Consider the following 24356-nt stretch of genomic DNA (forward strand, 5'->3'; position numbering starts at 1 on the left):
CCTTTTAGTTTTATCCTTGGACGATGTAGTAGCTTTCAAGACTGCTTCTGTCAAATCGGGCATCAAATATCACAAAGTGAAAATGTAGACAATTCAAGCCTGTATTTTATGCGGAATGGAATAAGCTGAACTTAAAGCAAATTTATTTCCAGCTATCTTTCAATAAAAAAAAAAACTTAACTCTTCCTTAATATTCACCTAAATCCAAACACATCATTTGTAATTTGCAGTTAGCAAAAATCAACCTGCTGTATTTCTTAGATGAAGCCGAGGATCCTAATAACAACCCAAATGTTCCATGGTTCTGTTGCACTTTAAGATGTGTTTCTCAAAGCAGTGTTACATCCCCTTTGTTATCTTATGGAATATTCATGGTCTAAACTTATGCTGATTGATGTACATGCATTGGTTTTATTTCATTTATTTTATCTCAATAGTCACGTCAGTCAAGTTCTATTTAAAGGAGAAATTAAAAAGAAACACTTAGTAAATGACACAAATAAGAAAAATTAACTGATATCCCATCCATATAACCATGAAACAATGCATGGATTGAAAAAAAAAACCTCCCACAACTCTTGAACTGCCTGCCCCACTCTATTTTATGGCACAGAACCTCAAGAGATGCTCTATGCAAGTTGTTCATCCTTTCCCATTCTCTTACTCCCTACAAAATACAAAAGCAACAAATAATACTAAAACAGAATTGCAGCTGATTGTCCTACATTATGTGAGTAATTAAAAGATCTCACAGAAAGGATGTCTCCCTTGATATTCTGAGGATAAGGCACTAATAAGGCACATCAAACCACGGTCCAACTTAACACAATTAAGTAACCTCTGTAAGTCACATAACACTACCTCATAAAGTAGTGCTGGAGGGTATACCGGTTCATACCGAAAACCGTTTTTATTTTTGTTATGATATGGATTTTTCTTATAGCGCAACTCCGGTTTAAATTACCTAAACAACATTCGGAATGTGGCGCAGCAAGAAACTGTTTAAGAAGGCACCTTTTTCATTGCTACACCGCTACAAATGCATGCAACGGAATACATGGATTAGTGGAGGTATTGCGTGGGGGCCATTTTTCACTGTTACACCGCTAAACACGTATGCAATGGAGTACATGTGGTAGTGGAGGTATTGCATGGTGAAAATAGACAGAGAACATTCCAAAACTGAAGCTGTAGCAGACGATAAAGTTGAACATGATGACACAGAAGAACTTTTGCCGAAAAAAAGGAGTCGTGTCCGTTGCCTGGAGATACTTTGGTTTGAAAAGGTCGGAATGTGTGGACCATTATGTTCAAATCTGTGAATACTGTTGCTGCACTACTGGATAATACTGCAAGCCAAGTTGTACTTGTTTTATTTTTTTTTTCCAATACTGTGTAATGTACCTGGTTACTGTGTAATAGTGTGACAACATGTCAACTTTATTCTCGTAATTTGTCATTAAAGTAGAACATCGTAAACTAAACTTCATCTTAAAATGAATATTTAATTTACAAGATTTTCTCAAACACCTTTATAAGTTATGTAGCACATTAAATGCTTTGTGTTGTGTTCCCCGAGCCATGTTAATCGCTATGTGCTTCTTAAACTGACTTCCTCTTGCACTAAGAGGAGGCGCAGGCAGCACACAGAATAAAATTAAATTCATGATATACCTGCTCCGTGAACATTTAGAATGCCAAGATAAATACTTGATATAATTTTCATGGTGAAATGCATTAAAGCATGTATTAATCATGTGGGGGCACAGTGGTGTGGAGGTTGCACTGCTACCTCGCAGCAAGGGGGTCTCGGGTGTTACATGCCTTGAATTTGCATGTTTTTCTGGTGGGTTTACTCGGCATGCTTCAGTTTCCTTTCAAAGTCATGTAGGATGTGGGGTTTTGTTATGCTATATTGACCCTGCTAGTGTATGTAGTGCTCATACCAGCACTACCGCCACACTACCGTGCAAGTTTAATACCTGCTTTAATGCATTTCATCCTGAAAATGATATCAAGTATATATCTTAGCATTCTAAATTTTCAGAGAGCAGGAATATCATGAAGTGAATGTATTATGTGCGGTTATCGCTGTCTGCCTCCTCTTAGTGTGGAGGAAGTCTGTTTAAGAAGCACGTAGTGATTAACAACTGGGTCAGGGAGCACTTAATGCAAAGCATTTAATGTGCTACATTAATTTATGACAGAGTTTAAGAAAATCTAGTGAAATTAAGCATTGATTTTAGGATGAAGTTTAGTTTACGACATTCTACTTTAATTTTAAAATAAACTATGAAAATAAAGTGGAAATGTCGACTTTAATCTCGATATAAACGGTGAGAATAAAGTGGATATGTTTTTTTTTCCTTCCGTGTCCATAATTTTTTTTCTTCACCGTGGCCGTAGGGCAATACCATAAATAGCATTATAAATGCAAGTTGCAGTTTTATTATTTATGTATATAGCTTAGCTTGAAGTAAGGTCCATATTAATGCAATTTGCCTAAATGTTGGTTCATTTGGTAAAGATGTCATCACCAAGTTGCACTTATTTTATTTTGTTTTATTTTATTTTATTTTTATTTGATGAATACTGTGTAATGCACCTGGGCTTGAAGTAATAGTATTATTTGTTTTTTATTATTATTATTTAAAATATTATGCAGTTTAATAATGGGAAGGTTGTTTAAAAAGCCACTTTTAATGTGTCAGTGGACAGAGATTGTTAACATTAACAGAAAGTGTAGTTGGTTTACAAAAAATATTTACTATTTATTCCTTTTCTAAGATCGGTTCAGTGCAATGCAACTTTTGACAAGCACCTCTGGATATTTTACTAAGTCTAAATGCCTCTTTGAATGGTTGAAAATATGTTGTCAAAATTATAGTTTAAGTTTGTTCAATAAAAAGTTTCTATATTTTGACTGCAGCTGTCATGCAGTGTGGCTCCTTCTCTTCATTAATGCCACCCTCTTGAAAACTATCACTTTATGGGGCCATTCAAACCTGTATTAATATTTGTGTGCACATTAAAATATTTTTTTGTACAATTCTCATGACAATGGAATAGGTTATTCTTAGCCAGTCTACTGCAGTAATTGCAGTGGAAAATGTGGTTAACGTCCACTCATGCATGGGAAAAAAAATACCGTTGAATACCGGTATAATTTTGAAAAATATCGTGATATAGAATTTTGGTCATACCACCCAGCACTATCATAAAGTAACACTTTAAACAATATAGGAAAAACAGATCTTCCAAAAAGTCAAAATCTCATTTCATAAACAATATTAAAAGCTAATACTGGGAATGTTTCAGACAACCAAAGGACATCTACTACCTCCATTATCTTCTCATGTGAAACAGATACAGTATGTGCTGAGTTGAGCAATAATGCATTATGTTATGCATTGTGTCTTTTTGCATGTATTTCCCAGTGTACGTATGTGGTGTATGTGTGAATGGGAACTGAAAGATTACAATACACAATATTTGATTTACCCTTGGCTAGCTGGTCATCCATAACCATCCCTGGACACCACAACTTGGCTTCATAGGGCAGAAAGCTTCAAGACATGAAAACCTTTGAGCATAGTATGTGCCTGTAATTTTTAATGCAAATATGAATTGATAAAAAAGATGAAATTTTCATTGTTAATTTCAAGTTGAGGTCTGTGAAATTGTGTTGTTTGTTGTGTATCATCTTTTTTTTTTTTGCGGGAGTGCAGTGCTTCAGGGTTGGTGACTTGTATTTATTTTATATATATATATATATATATATATATATATATATATATATATATATTGTTAATCAGTTTCAGCTACTTTGGTGTTAATGAAATTAACAACTGGTGCACTAGAGGGGCAACAGTGAGACAACCCCCAAAACAGAAATGGTCTAACAGGTGGAGGCCTCTGACATTTTTCCCTCCTCATCTTTTCTGACTGTTTTTTTCACTAGTTTTGCATTTGGCTACGGTTAGTGTCACTACTGGTAGCATGAGGTGATACCTGTACCCTAAAGAAATTGTACAGGTAGTCCAACTTCTCCAGGATGGTACATCAATACGTGCCATTGCCAAAGGTTTGCTGTGTCTACCAGTACATTCTGAGGGGTATGGAGGAGATTCCAGGAGACAGGCAATTATTCTATGAGAGCTGAACAGGGCCATAGGTCCTTAAACCATCAGCATGACTGGTATCTGCTCCTTTGGGCAAGGAGAAACAGGACGAGCACTGTCATAGCCCTCCGAAATGACCTGCAGTAGGCTACTGGTGTGAAAGTCTCTGACCAAACAATCAGAAACAGACTTCATGAGGGTGGCCTGAGGGACCGACGTCCTCTAGTGGGCCCTGTGCTCACTGCCTGGCACTGTGGATTGGCATTTGCCATAGAATGCCAGAATTGGCAGGTCCACCACTGGTGCCTTGTGCTTTTCACAGATGAGAGCGGGTTAACCCTGAGCACATGTGACAGACGTGAAAGGGTTTGGAGAAGCCGTGGAGAACATTATGCTGCCTGTAACATTGTTTAGCCTGACCGGTTTGGTGGTGGTTCAGTGATGGTCTGGGGAGGCATATCCATGAAGGGACGCACAGACCTCTACAGGCTAGACAATGGCACCTTGACTTCCATTAGGTATTGGAATGATATCCTTGGACTTGTTGTCAGACCCTATGTTAGTGCAGTGGGTCATGGGTTCCTCCTGGTGCACGAAAATGTCTGGCCTCATGTGGTGAGAGTATGTTGGCAGTTCCTGGAGGATGAAGGAATTGATACCATTAACTGGCCCCCACACTCGCCTGACCTAAATCCAATAGAATACCTTTGGGACATTATGTTTTGGTCCATCTGATGCCACCAGGTTGCACCTCAGACTGTCCAGGAGCTCAGTGATGCCCTGTTCCAGATCTGGGAGGAGATCCCACAGGACACCATCCGTCGTCTCATTAGGAGCATTCCTCGATGTTGTCAGGCATGCATACAAGCACGTGGGGGCCAAACAAACTACAGAGTACAATCTGGGTTGCTGCAGTGAAATTTCGGCAAAATGGACTAGCCTACCGCATCATTTTTTCACTTTGATTTACTGGATGTTTTTGAATTCAGCCTTCTGTAGGTTGATAATTTTCATTTCCATCAAACGATGTGACATCCTTTCGTTCTCAGCACATTACCCAGTTCTATCAGTATAGATATCCAGTATTAATAAAGAGTAATCAAACAAAATTAACATAAATATAGTAAAGAAGATAAGCCTTAGACCAGTTCCTAAGATGGGTGATGGTTTAAGAGATTTTCAAGTACACTTTTGTAATTGCTTGTTGTTTGAGCAAGTATTAGTTAGTGATTAGCACAACCTGTCTAGTTACTCCATGTTATTTTCCAGAATTTATTAGGCCGTTGCCTCACTCAGTACCTTTTCCTTTGGTGATTTAATTTAACAGTTTACCAATTTTTGCTTTTTCTTCTTTGCTGATGGGAACATTAAGCAGATGTGATTTCCTTTCTTAACCCCATATCTTTAATGTATTTCATCTAAAAATATGTTGTTTTAAAACCAGCAAAATGTAAAATTAGGGTGTTGTGTTTTTGGTTTCATATAATATATATTTCATTGATTATGGGTAGCAGCAGCTGATTATCTATCTGTTTTTGAACATTACTTTCAGGAGCAGTCATTCCTGTTTTGAAATAGTCTTTATTGTCATTAAGAAAATGGAGAGCCTTTTGCTTCGTAAACAGAAGCCTTAAGATCACATTATTAGACAGGTTTTTCTACCCTGTGCTCATGGATCTATCGCTATTGTAAGAACAGATTTTTTTTTTTTAATTCTCAGGTGCACCAAAAGTCACTTTTTCATTGGATATCCCAGATGTAATACTTTTTTGATTGGTGGAACTACTAAGCACTTATTGTAGCTAGCAAACAACAATGAAAAACACCTGGCAAAATTCAACTTTTCCTTTTGTTATTTTAACAAATCTAATTTTTAATTCTCAATTTAGTTACCTCTGCCAGTCCAAATTTAGTTAGCTGCAAATCTGATGAACATGACCTGAAACAGTAAGGCGTAATGAAAGAAAATATTCATTTGTGTTGCATGTTTAACTGTAAAGAAGAAAAAAGAGAGAATCCGTTTACTTTCATGTGTTATTCCTTGACCATCTGATCCTATTCGCAGTGCTGAATGCAAAGTATCGAGTCACATCCAGGATATCCAATCATCTACCAGATTTTTTTTTTTTCTTTCCCCCATGTAGTGATGGAATTCAATGTAGATTTTTCTTCTTGTGCCTTCTTTTAATATTTTGTTCTTTATTATTTTTATCTTGGTAGTTTTCTCATAAACACACCAATTCTTTTGTTCGCTGGATGAGTAATTAATAATAATAAGGGTGCCTGCCAAACAAAAAATAATTAGGAGGAATACAAAAAGGTCATTATAACATAACATGTAGGTGTTTAATTTATAACCCAAGTTAAATTATATTAAAGAGTGATGGGTAAAGAACATTGGCTTCTAATTTCTAGGAGCAGAAAGAAGCATAGTTTGGAAAAATTACAATTGATTAATAACTACTTTAATTGTGTTTGAGCAATAGCAAGTAATTTTAGTTTAATGTCTTATTTGCATGACAAACAGATATGCTTGGCTTCAATTTGTCTTTAATTTTGCACCTTGCACATCCATTGATCCCTGTGTTGTGATGGGTTGTGTTTTCAAGTGTCTCATTTGTTTGGAAACATGTCTTTTAAGGAATAATTCACTAAGTATTAGCACTTTATGCACTATAAACAAAACATAAAATATTACTAAAATATATAGAACAGCATATATAGTACAAATGTTCATGTATACCCCATGATTTTTACTCTACATTTGAATATCTTTTGAGTAAATACTAATTTTTAATAGGAATATTTGAACCTTAAGCTCTAGTTTCCATGTGATTTGAAGAGGATTAAAATGTAATTTCTGACTTTCCGCCAGAAATCATTGGTCTTTTAAGTGGCCACAAATGAAGGGAATTTAATACCATAGCCGCTCTTTCTCAAAAGTGGGTGTCCAAGAAAAATAATTCCAAGAGCAAGGCATCTACTGTAATATTGTTGAATCTCAGAAGTAACACCTGGGTAACTGCTAATGAATGATCTGCATGTCCTTCTTGGGCTGACTAGTGTTTGTGCTTATAAATTCTCAATGACAAAAACACTTGAACTAAAGTGGAGAAAGGGGGACATCACAGTTCTACAAAAAGATTTTTGCTAAATATCTCAATTTTACCATATTTCCTAGAAGAACTAAAACCATGTTTCATGCATGGTTTGTGGAAAAGATGAAACAGTATCTTAATAATGTATATTTGAATCATTTTCTTCCCTTTCATTTACTGAACTAGCAGAATCCAATTTAGGTTCACAGGAGGCTAGAATCCCCCACCCCAATTATATGTCAAATATTCTTCATCACAACTATGAAGTACAGTGGTGAGATCATAATGTTTTACCTATTGTCATTGAGTAAAGAACAATTTATGCATTTTATTATTAACATCTGTAGGAAGATGTGAGTGTTTAGATCTTCTATTAACTACTTGGTTAATCTGTTATTCTGAAACTTCATGTAGCAAGTCTGTAGTGGATGGATGGATACATATAGTTTGTAGGTAATAAAGAAGATGGCTAAGGTTTATTTACATTCCTCACAGCCAATAACAATTCTATTAGCATCTACAACCAGCACTATATAATGTATCTGATTGTAATATCATAAGGAGTGCTTTTGTGTAGATGTTACTATTTTTAATTTTATGTGTAGAGGTTAATTTCCAGTGAGTGTTATTAGGAAGGATTACGAAATGTGTTTATATTTTTTTTTTTCCATTTTTGAACAAAACTGAATATTTTTCCAAAATGTTTCCAGAATTCTTTTTTTTGAAAAACACAAAACAATGGTTTTGCACATAAATTAATATGAAATAATTGTTTTTGATAAATGTCCCTGTGTTTTATGTCCCGTAAGCCTCTACATTATGTGAATTCACATATCTGTTACACAGCATAGTCCTGCTAGGAATGGTACTGTTAGAAGCAGCCAGTGGCATGCATGGCCACATTACACTGCTTGCAGTATGTGTTACTCTGGTGCCACTGTTTCAGGCATCTGTTGCTGCATACTGTGACAGCTGTGGCAGTTGGCAGTGGCCGTCTTCAAGCAGCTGTCTTTGTGCTACCAGCGACAGTCGTAGTATGCACCTACAAATGCCTGAAACAGCGGCACCAGTGCAACACATACTGATAGCAAATAGAGCTGAACTGTAATGTATCCGGGGGGTTTTGTCGATGTTTACTGTTGATTACTGCCCTCTTCCCCTTGATTTTGACACCCTCCCTGAAAGAGTTAAGCAATTGGTTGTAATAGTCACTGTTTTAACTTAGATATTACTTAAATGTCCTTTTAATTATTTTTGGAGGAAAATGTAAGCAAATATTAACCTGTAGTTTTGCCAGTTTGAAAAGAACCAAGAGAGAGATACACAGATAAGCTTGTGTTGAGGCTGGCAGCTGCTCAAACTAATTAACAGAACCCATGAATTGAATTTCTATACCTGTGTACTTGCTGCTTTTGCTGTACAACTCGGCAGACAAAAGTTTAGATTCTGTTTGGCCTTTCTAGACACCAAATAACATAATACATTGAGAAGCATTTCCTTTTTCTGAATGTGTGGCTGGAGTTGGTTTAAATTTGCAGTATTAATTAGAAATCCTGAATTGCACTTCCCCACTCACAGCTAGCTGCATTGTACTCATGGGGAATTTGCAAATGGTTTTGGTAATTTAAAGTTTTAAACTCCCTTAAAGAGATTATCAGCATTAGTTGTTTAAAGTATCTAATGAGGCCTTAGAAATTTTAAGTCAGCAGGCTGCCTGGTAGGTAGTCTCTCTGGAATTGATGATATAATCTCATAAGATCCATGCAGGAACATGAACAAAAGAACAATTTGGGAAAATGAAAATAAATCAGTTGTTTGACAACATTTAACAAAAAATTAAAGGAACCAAACTGAACCTTATCTTAAGTATTTGTAAAGATGTTTAATAACCATATTTTTTTGTTTTATTTTTTATTTCCAAGGAACCTGTTTTTCTTTACATTCTTAATTATCTTTTGTGGCAGTGGCTTTGCATATTTACAGTATGTGCTGTGTCCATTCCATAGGTGCAGCGTAACCGTCTTGCTGTTGCTGGTTTTCTAAGGTGATGCTATCCCCTCAGTTATTCACATGATATCATTACTCTAATTATTGTAGAAGATTAAGAAATTGGTGATTTTGGTTGACGTAATTTGTCACCATAGCTGTGGATATTGTGGACTTTTTCTTTTTTTACACAAGTACAAATTGGGGGTAATCAGTGATACTGACACTGCTGATTAATTTTAAAATACATTGGGTGCCAGGGAAGAGGAAAAGAGGAAGGCCTAAGAAAATGTTTAGGGATGTGGTGAGAGAGGATATGCAGGTGATGGGTGTAAAAGAGCAGCCGGAAGAAGAAGATTAATACATTTTCTAAATCGGCTATTTTAAAATAGTGAAAAATTCCATATTACTTCAGTTGATTAATTATTTACTCTTTGTAATTTACCAGGGGTGACTTTTTCAAACTTGTAATTTTCTTCTTTTGAACATTTGAGGGATGGTTCTAATGACAGAATGTTGAACATTATATAAAGTTATTGTCTGTCTGTTATACCTTCATTGTTATCACTCTTTAATTTAAGATTGTTCTTTATCAGTATGCTGCTGCTGGAGTATGTGAATTTCCCCTTGGGATTAATAAAGTATCCATATCTTATCTATCTAGTAGGAATTGACTCTACATTAGAAAAGTTTGACTTTTTTTTTTTTCTTTTTATAAAATTTCTTTTGGTTATCCCTTGAAACACCTCCAGAATGAACTAGTACGTATTTAAAGCAATGTGTTGTTTGACCCAGATTGCTTGAATTTTTAGGCAGTACTTCAAGTTACATAACAAGACTGACTGTAAAAGTATTCAAATTTAAAAAGGAAGAAAAATCAAATAAGTAGTATTAACCTAGTGACGTCAAAGCACATATTTACAAATGAATTGGTGTTTATTATGCTTTAGCATTTAGGTTTATATAACGTTATAATGGTAGTGTTGATATTTGGGTGAGAATTTTACTCTAAACTTTAGGATTTAGAGATCAGTATGGACGTGTGGAAAATATTGCAGAATTGCACTAATTCCAGCAGATTTTCATCATCCTCTCTGTCTGTGATTAGATGTCTCTTACACTTCTTCTTGTTTGCTGCTTGTTAGGCACATGCTATCTTTATTACCAGGCACTACTATAAATGGTGACACCTGAACAGCTCATATTGTTTGGGCTCTTACATCTACAGTAAGTGACTGTTCAAGCACAATATTAAGCTCTGTTTCTGTGTTGTTATACCTTTGGTACAGCAAGTATATCACAAGAAACAGACATTTTTTAGTGAAGAATTGCCACTTAAATATTTTGAAACTACAGATCTTTAGCCATCCCTTGGTGTTTTTTTTTTTTTAATGAATTATCATTTATATACTTGGACCATATTCTGAGATGACACCTTTATTTACCACTGTCATAGCCAGTAATCAGTTTTTTTTTTTTTTACTGCTTTTATTATTGCTGGGATATTTTTACAAATTGCATTCATGATGCTTTATATTGCTCTGCTACATGTACATTGTCTAAAGTTTGGTATGCCCACATTTCTGGCCTTCATGAGCCCTGGCCATACTTTTCCATTTTGGTAACTGTGCAAGCTTGTCTCTGGAGCAAACACCTCATCCTTACAAAGCAGAAGTGGCTAAAACTGGCACAAACAAACTTGCCTGTTTCTGTAACAGTGGCACAAGCCATCCATATCTTAAAAGACTTTATATTCAAATCCTGCATTTTAACATTGTGAATTAGAAATCCTCTCACAACAAATGCATTTTGTCTATATAGTGGTAAAATCAGACTTTGCTGCTCTCCTAGTGACAGAGTAATAGCTATGGGTTTATGTGTAATAAAATCTATAGATAGGTCTTTGATTATTCTTTTTTGTTTTTCTTTTATTTATGTTTATTAACATGCTACTCCCAAATGCAGTTGTGGTGGCAATATCCATAAATATAAAGAGTAACCTTTTTTTTCTTTCTTTCTTTCAGAGTATATATAAATCACAACATTTGGATTCTTAACTTCATCTCCATCTGTATCTTTTGGAGTACTTTTATAGTTTCACAATGACGTCAGAACTGGAGAGCAGTCTCACTTCCATGGACTGGCTACCACAGCTCACAATGCGAGCAGCCATCCAGAAGGCAGATGCAGCCCAAAATGCTCATGGGCCAGGCATGACTAAGAAAAATGCTTTACTGGACCCCAATACCACTCTGGACCAGGAGGAAGTACAGCAGCACAAAGATGGAAAGCCTCCTTACAGTTATGCTAGCCTCATCACCTTTGCCATCAACAGCTCTTCAAAAAGGAAAATGACTCTCAGTGAGATTTATCAGTGGATCTGTGACAATTTCCCATATTACAGAGAAGCTGGAAGTGGATGGAAGGTAAGACGTGCCTGTTGGTTTTCTTTTTGTGGTCCTGCAATTTTCTGTGTGTTACCACAAGATTACTGGTATTTTCTGATAATGCAACAGTCAAACTAAGTGGTACCTGTGGTTTATATGTCATACCTTGAAGGACATTGCCAAATATACAAACATAGTTTATCTAATCTGGTGTTGCTTGGGATTATTAACTTGGCTTGTAAATAATGTATCCTCTTGAGCATTAAGTTGCTGTGCACTGCTTTTTCTCCATATTTAATTATAAGATTACAGTTTGATATTAATTTGATACTGGATCAGCTGGGCTTTCCCATTGCTCCACTTCACCAAAAGCCCCATATGAAATGGACTTAATAGATTTACTTTTCTTTTCCCATTACTACTTCCTTTTACCTACCCTGTGCAAATTATGTACTGTTAAGTTCTCTACAGGTGTAACCAGATGTGCACAATACTAGAGAGATTACTTTGTAACCAAGTTTTCTGGAAATATGGTAACTAACTTGGAAGTTCATAAATTATTTACATTATACAATATGTAGTCTTTGTGCATGGGTGATTCATTCATGCAACCACCATGGTCTGCTGTTTGAGGCTAGCCATTTGCAGATATCTATATTGAAACACTAATGAAAGAAAAATCAAGGCATTTTGTTTATGGTTTTTGTCTTTTAGATGCATTAATGCATTAAAAATGGTCCCATATATATAACATTGAGTGTTTTTTTAAAGGTTTATTACACTTCAGAAAAAACTAATCTTTTCACTAAGAATATACAGTATATGGTAGTATGAAAATAATTTGTTAGTTGGTTACTGAATATAAAAATCAGGAGTGGTCTCCCCTAGACTTTCTCGTATACTTTCAATGATCTTTGTTGATATAAGTTAGTATATACAGAATAAACTGTAAACGTTTCATACAGTACTTGCATATTGATCTTCAAGGGGGACACTTCAGGGAATTTAAGCAAAAATTGTTATAAAAACTTTGATAATCTTCAGACCTACACAAATGCTTGAAAAATGCAATTCAGTAAAATAAATGCAAAATGATCAGACAAGTGTCAAATTGAAAAAAATACTGTAAATTCAGTATTATGATCTGCAAGAAGCATTTTAAAAATAGTTTTTTTTTTTTAATTTTGGAAAATCATTTCCTGAAAGCAAAGGGCAGCAGCAATTAAAAGTTTAATGCATCTCTTAAAATGGTGTAAAATATGATTCAAGAAAGGCTCAAACTGTAGAGTGAAATAGGGAGACCATATTTTGAAGGATGGTAATAATGAAGATATGGTGAAAAACTGTACTGAAATAACAGACATTTTTTACACCCTGAGAGGCCCAGTACTGGGCCAAGCGATTAATTAAAAAATTTTCACTGCATCATACAAGTGAACTGTCACACACTAACATAAACAATACCTCGTTTGTAAGCGAAGGTTATCAACTTCATACTACAAGTAATCAAATTGTTGCAATATTTATGGCTGACTTTTAATCTGGTATGAAATTATTTATGTGGTGTTTCATAAATTGAAAAAATAATAGTAATTATCTTCGAGTAACACGTCACGTCTGTAGATTCTCCTGATCAAAACAAGTCCATGCAATTTATTGTACAATGCATCAATCATGAGATATCCTTCAAATAAGAGGCCTTGTTTTGTAAATACCACCTAACATTTCAGGGACATTAGCTCAGACTCAATATGTCACACACTCGCAAACTTCATACCACTTGATGGCAGTGACTGTGACTTCTCCAACAATACGTTGATGTCCATATATGAACATCATGAGACACAGCTGAAAGTGTGTGTAATCAGCTGTAAGTCTCTCAAAGATGCATGGTGCATCAACACACAAAGAGTAGCAGAGCATTGAAGAAAATCCTTGAGCATAGTTTTCGTTTATTTTCCTGAAAAAATGGTTTCAAGTCGACCAAAACGGACTTTGAGTAGCTTTTTGGAAGCTGTCTTTGAAGAGAGTGATAAAGACCTGGCTGTTTTTGAATCTGACACAGTCGGCAGCTCAGAAGTTTCCTGAGTAAGAAAACTTGCAATACTGTTATTCCATGTAATTTGTTTTTAGTTTCGTTTTGATTGGTGTAGATCTTTGTTACTCAAAATTATTAAATGTAATGTTATATTGAAAATAGCACCATCAGAAGCACCCATAATGTACATTTTATAATGCGTAATAGTGTATATTATATATAATGTACAGTGAACCCTCGTTTATCACGGTTAATCTGTTCCAGACTCTACTGTGATAAATGAATTTTCGCGAAGTAGGATTCTTTATTTATAAATTGAATATTTTCGCAGTTAGTGTATAGAAAACCTGTTTACGACCTTCTAAATACGTTTTTTTAAATTATTAGAGCCCTCTAGACATGAAATAACACCCTTTAGTCACCAGTACATTCGTATTACCCAATATATTAGACAAAATAAGAGAAAATAAGACATATTAGATGTTACAAATATCATATTATTACTAGGCTAACCCACCTTTTAAGGCGACCGACTTTTATCCTCAATTTGTGTGCGCTCCATATGTACATCAGGCATGTAAGTGTAGGGAATAAGAACATCAAAGTGCCCATTCATAATATCTCCCAAAAACCTAAGTTTTTTTTTATCCATAAACCCCCACCCCTAGTGCCTGTCCAAAGTTGTACAATGTCAGCCTGAATCTGTACCGCTAAAGTCGGAGTTTCATGCACTAAATAAGCTATAGATGAGAATAAGCAAGCACCATCTCCCCTGATATTTACTACACAGTGAGGCATTTGTACTCCATCAACATTAATTATTTCCAGAGACATAATTTTGTCTATTTTTCCAGCGCATCTCACACAAAAGCAAGGAAATGATGGGAGCACCAGAACTCTGCTCACATCGTGTCGTTTCGTAACGCAAGCCGCAAGTAGTAAGTCTGTGATAAGCGGAATATCGCTACGCTTTGCACTCACGGGACGGAAGGACAATCCCGACCGCTTTTATATAGTAGATTATTGTACTGTACATTTATTTACACGCAACCACTAACCTATGAAGGCACGACCTTAGTAGGCGAGTCTTCAGGTGGTGCAGTAACTTCAGCAGGTGCGTCGTCGTCTTCTTCCGCTGAAGGAGTACTAAGAGTAGGCAGTGGGTATCTGGGTGAGTGGCTGAAGAACATCTTGATAGGCAGATGCTGGGGCTGTTTTTTCATATGTGTGAGGAGGCTTTTGTAGGGTATGGCCATCTTTGATCATATGCAATAGTTTCACCTTCTCCTGGATAGTAAGCATCTTCCTCCGGCGCTTAGTTTTATTGTCAGAAGGCTTAGAAAAAGCAGCACATTTAGGAGCCATCGTGGGGCTTAGATAAAAGTTCTCAGAAAGCTTATGCGTAGTGACGTAAGTGTGTATGAGAAAAAATCGCGATAGAGTGAAGCCGCGAAAGTCGAAGCGTGATATAGCGAGGGATCACTGTATATGTATATTACAGTGCATATCTCATCTCCATTAATTAGTGTTGTCTACACAAATACATTTATTTTCTACATAAAACTGTTTTTATTTATTTATTTATATATATATATATATATATATATATATATATACATACACACACACACGTGTGTTTATATAAGTGAGCAATACTGTTTTTATTTGTGTATGTAGTTGTTGTCACCGTGCTTAGTGTCACTGTCATTTTACAGTTTATGCATTTTGAAAATATGTTCATAAAATGAATGGTTGCACAGAGAATAGTTTGAGGACTAGGAGCCTCCACAGAAAAAAAAAAATAGTATTACCCTCTCTCGTGTCTTGCCGTGGTGATAGACCATAAACATCTGGCAAAATAAGAACCAGGTTTTCTGTCAGGGCATCACACCCAGCCAGAAGTAGAGGCCCAGCTCTTCCCTCATCTCCAAGGTCAAGCCACTTACCAACAACCTCACAACCCATTAAGGCTACAATAAAGACCTGCGGCCTTGAAATTCAAGCTGAACAAGTGTGGCACTGCATTTGGATAGTTTTTGGATAAGGGAGGGGGACCCATGGTGCCAAATGCTATACACAAAGTGTTTATTTTTTGCTAAGTTTCATTTCAGGTGGTAGGTACATGTGGTCCGTGGTTCATTAACATTAGAATCCCTGAAGCCTACAAAAAAAGTTGTAATGCTGGGCCACCTTAAATTTCTTTGCACCTCTTCATCAACAGTTTTGCAAATGTGTCAAACAGCACTGGCAGCAAAAAGCCTTCTATCCCATCCCCATTCCAATGCAACTGAAGTCAGACACAACGTTCTCCCAGCTCAAGTCAGTTTATCTGCGCGTGACTTGTCTAGTATTGTACGGGGTAAATAATATATCGTTAATTAGAATACATATATTTCACATGTGTTCTGTATCTACAACGATTTAGGTAAATGTAGGATGACAAGAAATGTGAGGCAAGAAATGCTGAACACATAACTAAAACGTTTTTCATGCTATAGTAATAATGACAAAATGCTGACGTGAAGTGTATAATGTGTGAAGACTCAAGTCCAAATATCAAATAAACACTTTCAGTAAAGGTATAACAAGGCAAGTGCACTTTTATCCAAGAATATAAACAAAGAAAAAGGAATAATTCAATTTATATGTTGCTTTGCATTATCAGACGTACTGCCTTTGAAATCTTTGCCATAAACAATTTTACTAAATCTAGACAACAATTTTCTTTATTTAGGTATTATACCTTAGTAGCAAAATACCCACGCTTCGCAACGGAGAAGTAGTGTGTTAAAGAAGTAATGAAAAGGAAATATTTTGAAAATAACGTAACATGATTGTCAATGTAATTGTTTTGTCACTGTTGTGAGTGATGAGTGTTGCTGTCATATACAGTGGTGTGAAAAACTATTTGCCCCCTTCCTGATTTCTTATTCTTTTGCATGTTTGTCACACAAAATGTTTCTGATCATCAAACACATTTAACCATTAGTCAAATATAACACAAGTAAACACAAAATGCAGTTTTTAAATGATGGTTTTTATTATTTAGGGAGAAAAAAAATCCAAACCTACATGGCCCTGTCTGAAAAAGTAATTGCCCCCTGAACCTAATAACTGGTTGGGCCACCCTTAGCAGCAATAACTGCAATCAAGCGTTTGTGATAACTTGCAATGAGTCTTTTACAGCGCTCTGGACGAATTTTGGCCCACTCATCTTTGCAGAATTGTTGTAATTCAGCTTTATTTGAGGGTTTTCTAGCATGAACCGCCTTTTTAAGGTCATGCCATAGCATCTCAATTGGATTCAGGTCAGGACTTTGACTAGGCCACTCCAAAGTCTTCATTTTGTTTTTCTTCAGCCATTCAGAGGTGGATTTGCTGGTGTGTTTTGGGTCATTGTCCTGTTGCAGCACCCAAGATCGCTTCAGCTTGAGTTGAAAAACAGATGGCCGGACATTCTCCTTCAGGATTTTTTGGTAGACAGTAGAATTCATGGTTCCATCTATCACAACAAGCCTTCCAGGTCCTGAAGCAGCAAAACAACCCCAGACCATCACACTACCACCACCATATTTTAAAGTTGGTATGATGTTCTTTTTCTGAAATGCTATGTTCCTTTTACGCCAGATGTAACGGGACATTTGCCTTCCAAAAAGTTCAACTTTTGTCTCATCAGTCTACAAGGTATTTTCCCAATAGTCTAGGCAATCATTGAGATGTTTCTTAGCAAAATTGAGACGAGCCCTAATGTTCTTTTTGCTTAACAGTGGTTTGCGTCTTGAAACCTGCCATGCAGGCCGTTTTTGCCCAGTCTCTTTCTTATGGTGGAGTCGTGAACACTGACCTTAATTGAGGCAAGTGAGGCCTGCAGTTCTTTAGACGACGTCCTGGGGTCTTTTGTGACCTCTCGGATGAGTCGTCTCTGTGCTCTTGGGGTAATTTTGGTCGGCCGGCCACTCCTGGGAAGGTTCACCACTGTTCCATGTTTTTGCCATTTGTGGATAATGTCTCTCACTATGGTTCGCTGGAGTCCCAAAGCTTTAGAAATGGCTTTATAACCTTTACCAGACTGATAGATCTCAATTACTTCTGTTCTCATTTGTTCCTGAATTTCTTTGGATCTTGGCATGATGTCTAGCTTTTGAGGTGCTTTTGGTCTACTTCTCTGTGTCAGGCAGCTCCTATTTAAGTGATTTCTTGATTGAAACAGGTGTGGCAGTAATCAGGCCTGGGGGTGGCTACGGAAATTGAACTCAGGTCATTTTTGAACAAGGGGGCAATTACTTTTTCACACAGGGCCATGTAGGTTTGGATTTTTTTTCTCCCTAATAATAAAAACCATCATTTAAAAACTGCATTTTGTGTTTACTTGTGTTATATTTGACTAATGGTTAAATGTGTTTGATGATCAGAAACATTTTGTGTGACAAACATGCAAAAGAATAAGAAATCAGGAAGGGGGCAAATAGTTTTTCACACCACTGTACATATATACATATATATATATATATATATATATATATATATATATATATATATATATATATATATATATATATATATATATATATATATATATATATATATATATATATACACATACATATATATATACATACACACACATACATATCTATATATATATATATATATATATATATATATATATATATATGTGTATATATGTATATATATACACATATCTATACTAATAAAAGGCAAAGCCCTCACTCACTCACTCACTGACTCATCACTAATTCTCCAACTTCCCGTGTAGGTAGAAGGCTGAAATTTGGCAGGCTCATTCCTTACAGCTTACTTACAAAAGTTGGGCAGGTTTGATTTCGAAATTCTACGCCTAATGGTCATAACTGGAAGGTATTTTTCTCCATTAACTGTAATGGAGTTGAGCTGGAATGACGTGGAGGGGCGGAGTTTTGTGTGACATCATCACGCCTCCCACGTAATCACGTGAACTGACTGTCAACGCAGTGCGTAGAAAACCAGGAAGACCTCCAAAAAGCGCTTAAGAAAACATGCATTTTATAACTGAGAAGGCAGCGAAACAATAAGAAGTGAGTGAGTGACAAATACTACCATATTCATGAGTGTTGCCAGCTCGGAAAGAAAGCAAGGTGTAAACCTAAACTTTAAATTAAGTTCATAGACAGGCTACCGCTGGCGTTTCACATACCCACAGGTAATGCGGGATACAAGTTTAATGAGAGGACGAGGATATAAGCGAGTTTTGATCACTTTGTAACTAAGTTAAAATTGTAGGTGAAGGGGTGTGCTTATGCAAATTCCGAGACTGTGTTTGTGGGGATTGACAGTTAAAGGCGGTGGGGAGTCACGTCATCATCTCCCCTCCCACCTCATTTTCAAGCAACTTCGTCAGACTGCCACCAAATACTCACAGAAAAATCCACAAGTTAATACACACGCTGTCTCTAGAGTTTCTACACACTTAATCCTCCAGGCACTACTTACAAAAGGTCACATTGACAATCGTGTTACGTTATTTTTAAAATCTTTCCTTTTCTTAGCACAAGCACAGCCGAGAAGCTTCATGCATGTGCTCCATGACGCGTTCAAAAATAATGCATTTAATCACACTTTGCATTACAAGCAAAGGGGAGCTTTTGTCAATGCATGATTTCCTGGTACACGGATTACATTGATCAGCGCATCACGATTCATTTTACCCTCGCACCACCATAGTTTGAGAATAAGTATGAAAAAATATGAGGTTAACACAGAAAAACAGATCACCAATTCAAGCTTTATGAATAATCGATTCGCCATCAATAATTGTTTTGGTAAAGCCATCCTCCTTCTATTTTATAATTTTTCCGCCACTAGCCATGATTAAATGAACGGTAAAAAGTAAGAGCGCGAGGTGACTTATTTAGGCAGGAATATATATGACAGCAACACTCATGACAATGTCAATCATGTTACGTTATTATTAAAATGTTTCCTTTTCTTTTTCATTACTTCTTTAACACATTACTTCTTTTGCAGGCGGGTATTTTGCTATATATATATATGAATGACCTCCAAAGAGCGCTGAGACTTTTGATATCATGAATGTGTCTGCAAACTGGGGTCTCCTGCCCAGCAAAAGTCGAGCAGCCAGCCAGCGCATAGCTGTGCCGCCTTTGAGATGCTGACTGCGCTTCTGCCTAAAGTCAAAGTGAGCACTTTTAATTTTTTTCATCCTCCCCCTGCGCTATAGCCCAGACAAGTGCAAACACGGGACCCCTTTTCTACACCACGGCAAAATAATATTAAGGCGATTCACACTTTCTTTTGCATGTATACGATTATCAGGTCCTCACCTCGAATTATGAAGACACGCACACGAGTGCAGGACTGATAGTGCCATCACAGCCGATTAATGGCGGGACGTCTCACCAGTCTACACAAGACCCACCGCGACTGTCCCCAAAATGCGATCATAACGTCAGCGAACACATCTCTTATACTATATAAAAGAAAAAGGCAACTTTCCTTTCTTTACACCTTTTTTCCTTTTATCCCAAACCAAAGCCTTTCTCTCTTAACACTGCAGAGGACACAAAACTAATTTTCTTTAAATGCCGGTAAGGCACATTACCAGAGGCACAAATTTGAACGTTCACATAGAAAATGTAATTTCAATGTACCTGTACTTCTTAAAACGTTAATGTTTTACTGTTTAATAACTTATAGACTATAATTTATTATTTTTCCCTTGCACTCAGTGACCAAACCTATCCACACACATATAGACACATACAAACATACACACAAGTATATGTATGTGTATATATATATATATATACACACACACATACATACATACATACATACATACATACACACACACATATATATAATTTGTGTGTGTGTATGTATGTATGTGTGTGTATATATGATGTAGATAGGTATGTATGTATATATGTATATGTAGATATGTATATAGATATGTAGATATGAAGATATGTATGTGTATATATGTGTATATATATATATATATGTGTGTGTGTGTATATATATATATATATATATATATATATATATATATATATATATATATATATATATGACAGCAGCAATCCAAGCTGTGAGAAAACAGTAAAAGGAGGCGTGTCAGGCGTTGTGGTACATTTTCTGATGCAGCTGCGAAAACAACTTCGTGACGCTGCCGCCAAATACACAAAACAATTACTTTGACAATCATGTTACATTATTTTTTAAATTCATAACTTCTTTAACACATGACATCGCTGTGAAGCGCGGGTATTTTGCTATATATATATATATATATATATATATATATATCACAGCGACACTCATAACAGTGACAAAACAATTACATTGACAATCATGTTACGTTATTTTCAAAATGTTTCCTTTTCTTTCTCTTTTCTTCTTTAACACACTACTTCTCCGCTGCCAAGCATAGTATATGTGTATATATATATATATATATATATATATATATATATATATATATATATATATATATATATAGATATATATATAGATATATAGATATATATATATATATATATATATATAGATATAGATATAGATATAGATATATATATATATATATATATATATATATATATATATATATATATATATATATATATATATATATATATATAGATATATAGATATATATATAAATAGATAGATATGAGAACAACACTCATATCAATGACAAAACAATTACATTAACAACCATGTTACGTTATTTTTAAAATTTTTCCTTTTCTTTTTCGTACCTTCTTTAACACACTACTTCTCCGCTGCGAAGCGCGGGTATTCTGCTAGTATATATATATATATATATATATATACACATATACACACACACTCTTTGGGGTGCGAGCAACTGTTGTTGGGGGTGCCAGAATCCATCAAAGAAGAAAAATGAAAAACATTATTTGTACAAAATCTTTATTTATTTATCCATTCCTATATAAATAACTAGCAGAATACCCGCGCTTCGCAGCGGAGAAGTAGTGTGTTAAAGAAGTTATGAAAAAGAAAAGCAAACATTTTAAAAATAACGTAAGATGATTGTTAATGTAATTGTTTTGTCATTGATATGAGTGTTGTTGTCATATATATATATATATATATATACATACATACATATATATACACATACTGTATATATACACACACATATATATACATACTGTATATACAACATATACATATCTACATATATACTGTATATACACATATATATATACAAATCTACATATATATATCTACATATATATATATATATATATATATATATATATAGGTGGGACTCGATTAAAAAATTAATCCAATTAATTAGAGGCTGTGTAAGAATTAATCTTGATTAATCGTATGTAATCGCACACGTAAATTTGACAGAATCAAATAATAGACATGGACATGAATATTGTAAACTGAAGCTGTTTTAATTTCTGAAAAAAAAGCCTTTAAACTGCATTTGAATTCAAAACAGAAACAAAAATATCATCCCTGGTTAAAATTGGGCAGACTTAAAAATAAAGTGGTAGTTTAAGTACTTTAAGTACATTTTCAGAATAGTATTGTCTTTAAATAATAATAACCAAAATTTCACCATAAAGTGCAGTTTTCTTCTTAAAAAATAAGTCAGAAACATAAAAGGTAATTTGACCAGCTTACTCTTTAAACTCTGAGTAACATTAGCCAAAATTATTTTGTACATTAGGCTAAAACAGTGTGATCATTGAACATTTTGTAATTAGATGTATTTAGAATTACTAACGGTCACGGAAGTCCAATGATCCCCAGTAAGAGCCACAAAGTCCGCTTTCTGTAATGCATCTAATTTTGCTTGCTTTTCAGTGTGCACAAAACCATGCTTTTATCAAGGCTTCGGGAAGTCGAAATGATCAGTCGTAGGAACGCGCTTTATTCCGACTCTAACATTTTTGTAGCTGTGATGTGTGCATCAGTGTAATGGATGTACCAGGAAATCATGCATTGACAAAAGTTCCGCTTGCTTGGAATTGAAAGTGTGATTAAATGCGTTATTTTTAACGTTATGGAGTACATGCATCAAGCTTCTCAGCTGTGCTTGTGCTAAGAAAGGGAAAATTTTAAAAATAACGTAACATGATTCTGCTAACCTAATATTTTTCATACGCCCCAAACCAAGGAGATGCGAAGGTAAAATGAATCGGTAGCGCATACATAGTCAGTACATCCCTCTCGAATCAACCTCGAATGTCGGCGTTAGAGGCTTAAGACTCTACAATTAGCCACAGCGTGTGGCTTGTCTATGCTAAAGTATGTATTGTAGATCGGGTATATATATACATTTATATATATACCCGTATCGAGTGGAGAAGTAGAAGTTATGAAAAGAAAAGGGAACATTTTAAAAATAACGTAACATGATTGTCAATATACAGTAATTGTTTTGTGAGTGTTATTGAATGTTGCTGTCATCAAGGATTTGATTATCATTATTTCTTTCAATCAGGCTCGTATTTGTAGGATGTGTTCAAGTTACATTCCGTGTTTGTCAATCGCTGTAAAGATAAGAGGTTTCATTCATCGATTAGTTCCTTACTGCATCAATAAACAGCTCGTCTTCCTTTTATCTGTGATGTGACAAACTGCATGCACGGGTTTTTTTTACACTGTCTTCCTTTAGCAGGACATTCACTTTTTCCACCGTGTGCTTTGTTTCCGCAGTAGCTGCACTTATGAATATGATTGTATGTATAAGACGCTTCATATTTTTTTGCTGCCTTCTCAATTGTGTAATTCGGTTTTTGTTCAGCACTCTTTGGAACTGTTGCTTTTGTCTGTGCACTGCGCCAGTTCCGTGAGCCGCTTGGTGTTCTTGCATCGAAGGTTCCCAGCTGTACTGGTGCCATCTCGTGTAATGTCAACTAAGACCCGGCACTTAAAACTTTCTCTCGCAGTTTCAATGAGTTTGTGCCAAACACCACCCTGACCATCTCATCTTCCTCTGCATAAGCACAGTCCTTCACACGTGAATATTTACCTGCAGTGTTTGTATTGGATTGCCGCTGATGGACGGCCTTATATGGGCAGGCACTAAATTACAAACGCTAGTGGTAGCCTATGAACTTAATTTAATATAAACTTACGGTTCACGCCGTGCTTTGTTTCCGCAGTAGCTGTACTTATGAATATGCTTGTATGCATCATTTGCTTCATAATGTTTTTCTGCCTTCTCAATTGTGAAATGGCGTTTTGTGCTGATCGCTGTTTGGAGTTCTTCCTTGTGCTCTACGTACTTACGTAGTAGGCGTGATGATGTCACACGAAACTCCGCCCCCCGCGGCCATCTCCAACTCAAGACTCCATTACATTATATGGGGAAAAATAGCTTCCAGTTATGACCCTTATGCGTAGAATTTCGAAATGAAACCTGCCCAACTTTTGTAAGTAAGCTGTAAGGAATAAGCCTGCCAAATTTCAGCCTTCTACCTACACGGGAAGTTGGAGAATTAGTGATGAGTCAGTGAGTGAGTGAGTGAGTGAGGGCTTTGCCTTTTATTAGTATAGATTAAATGGGCAGGCTATTTTTTATCAGTGCAATATGCTGTTTGTTAAAACGGATGACTCCTGTTCTTACGTGCAAGTCTACGTGGATATTATGAACTATCATATCTGTTCAAGTTCTATTTAAATTTTAAATAGAAGTTATTTTTATTTAGTCGACAGA

At 35.7% G+C, this 24356-nt stretch overlaps 1 protein-coding gene across 3 annotated transcripts in view; it reads left to right on the forward strand.

The window, feature by feature from the left end:
• foxj3 (forkhead box J3) overlaps positions 1–24356 on the forward strand; it is a 185998-nt gene that overhangs the window by 71821 nt on the left and 89821 nt on the right. For all 3 annotated transcript variants that reach the window (XM_039755830.1, XM_039755828.1, XM_039755829.1), the window contains exon 2: positions 11230–11631. In XM_039755830.1, the coding sequence (XP_039611764.1) occupies positions 11308–11631 (324 nt within the window). In that variant the 5' untranslated portion in view covers positions 11230–11307. The remainder of the gene's footprint in view (positions 1–11229; positions 11632–24356) is intronic.

The sequence above is a fragment of the Polypterus senegalus genome, chromosome 6 (assembly GCF_016835505.1).
Source record: "Polypterus senegalus isolate Bchr_013 chromosome 6, ASM1683550v1, whole genome shotgun sequence".
NCBI classification, from domain to species: domain Eukaryota; kingdom Metazoa; phylum Chordata; class Cladistia; order Polypteriformes; family Polypteridae; genus Polypterus; species Polypterus senegalus.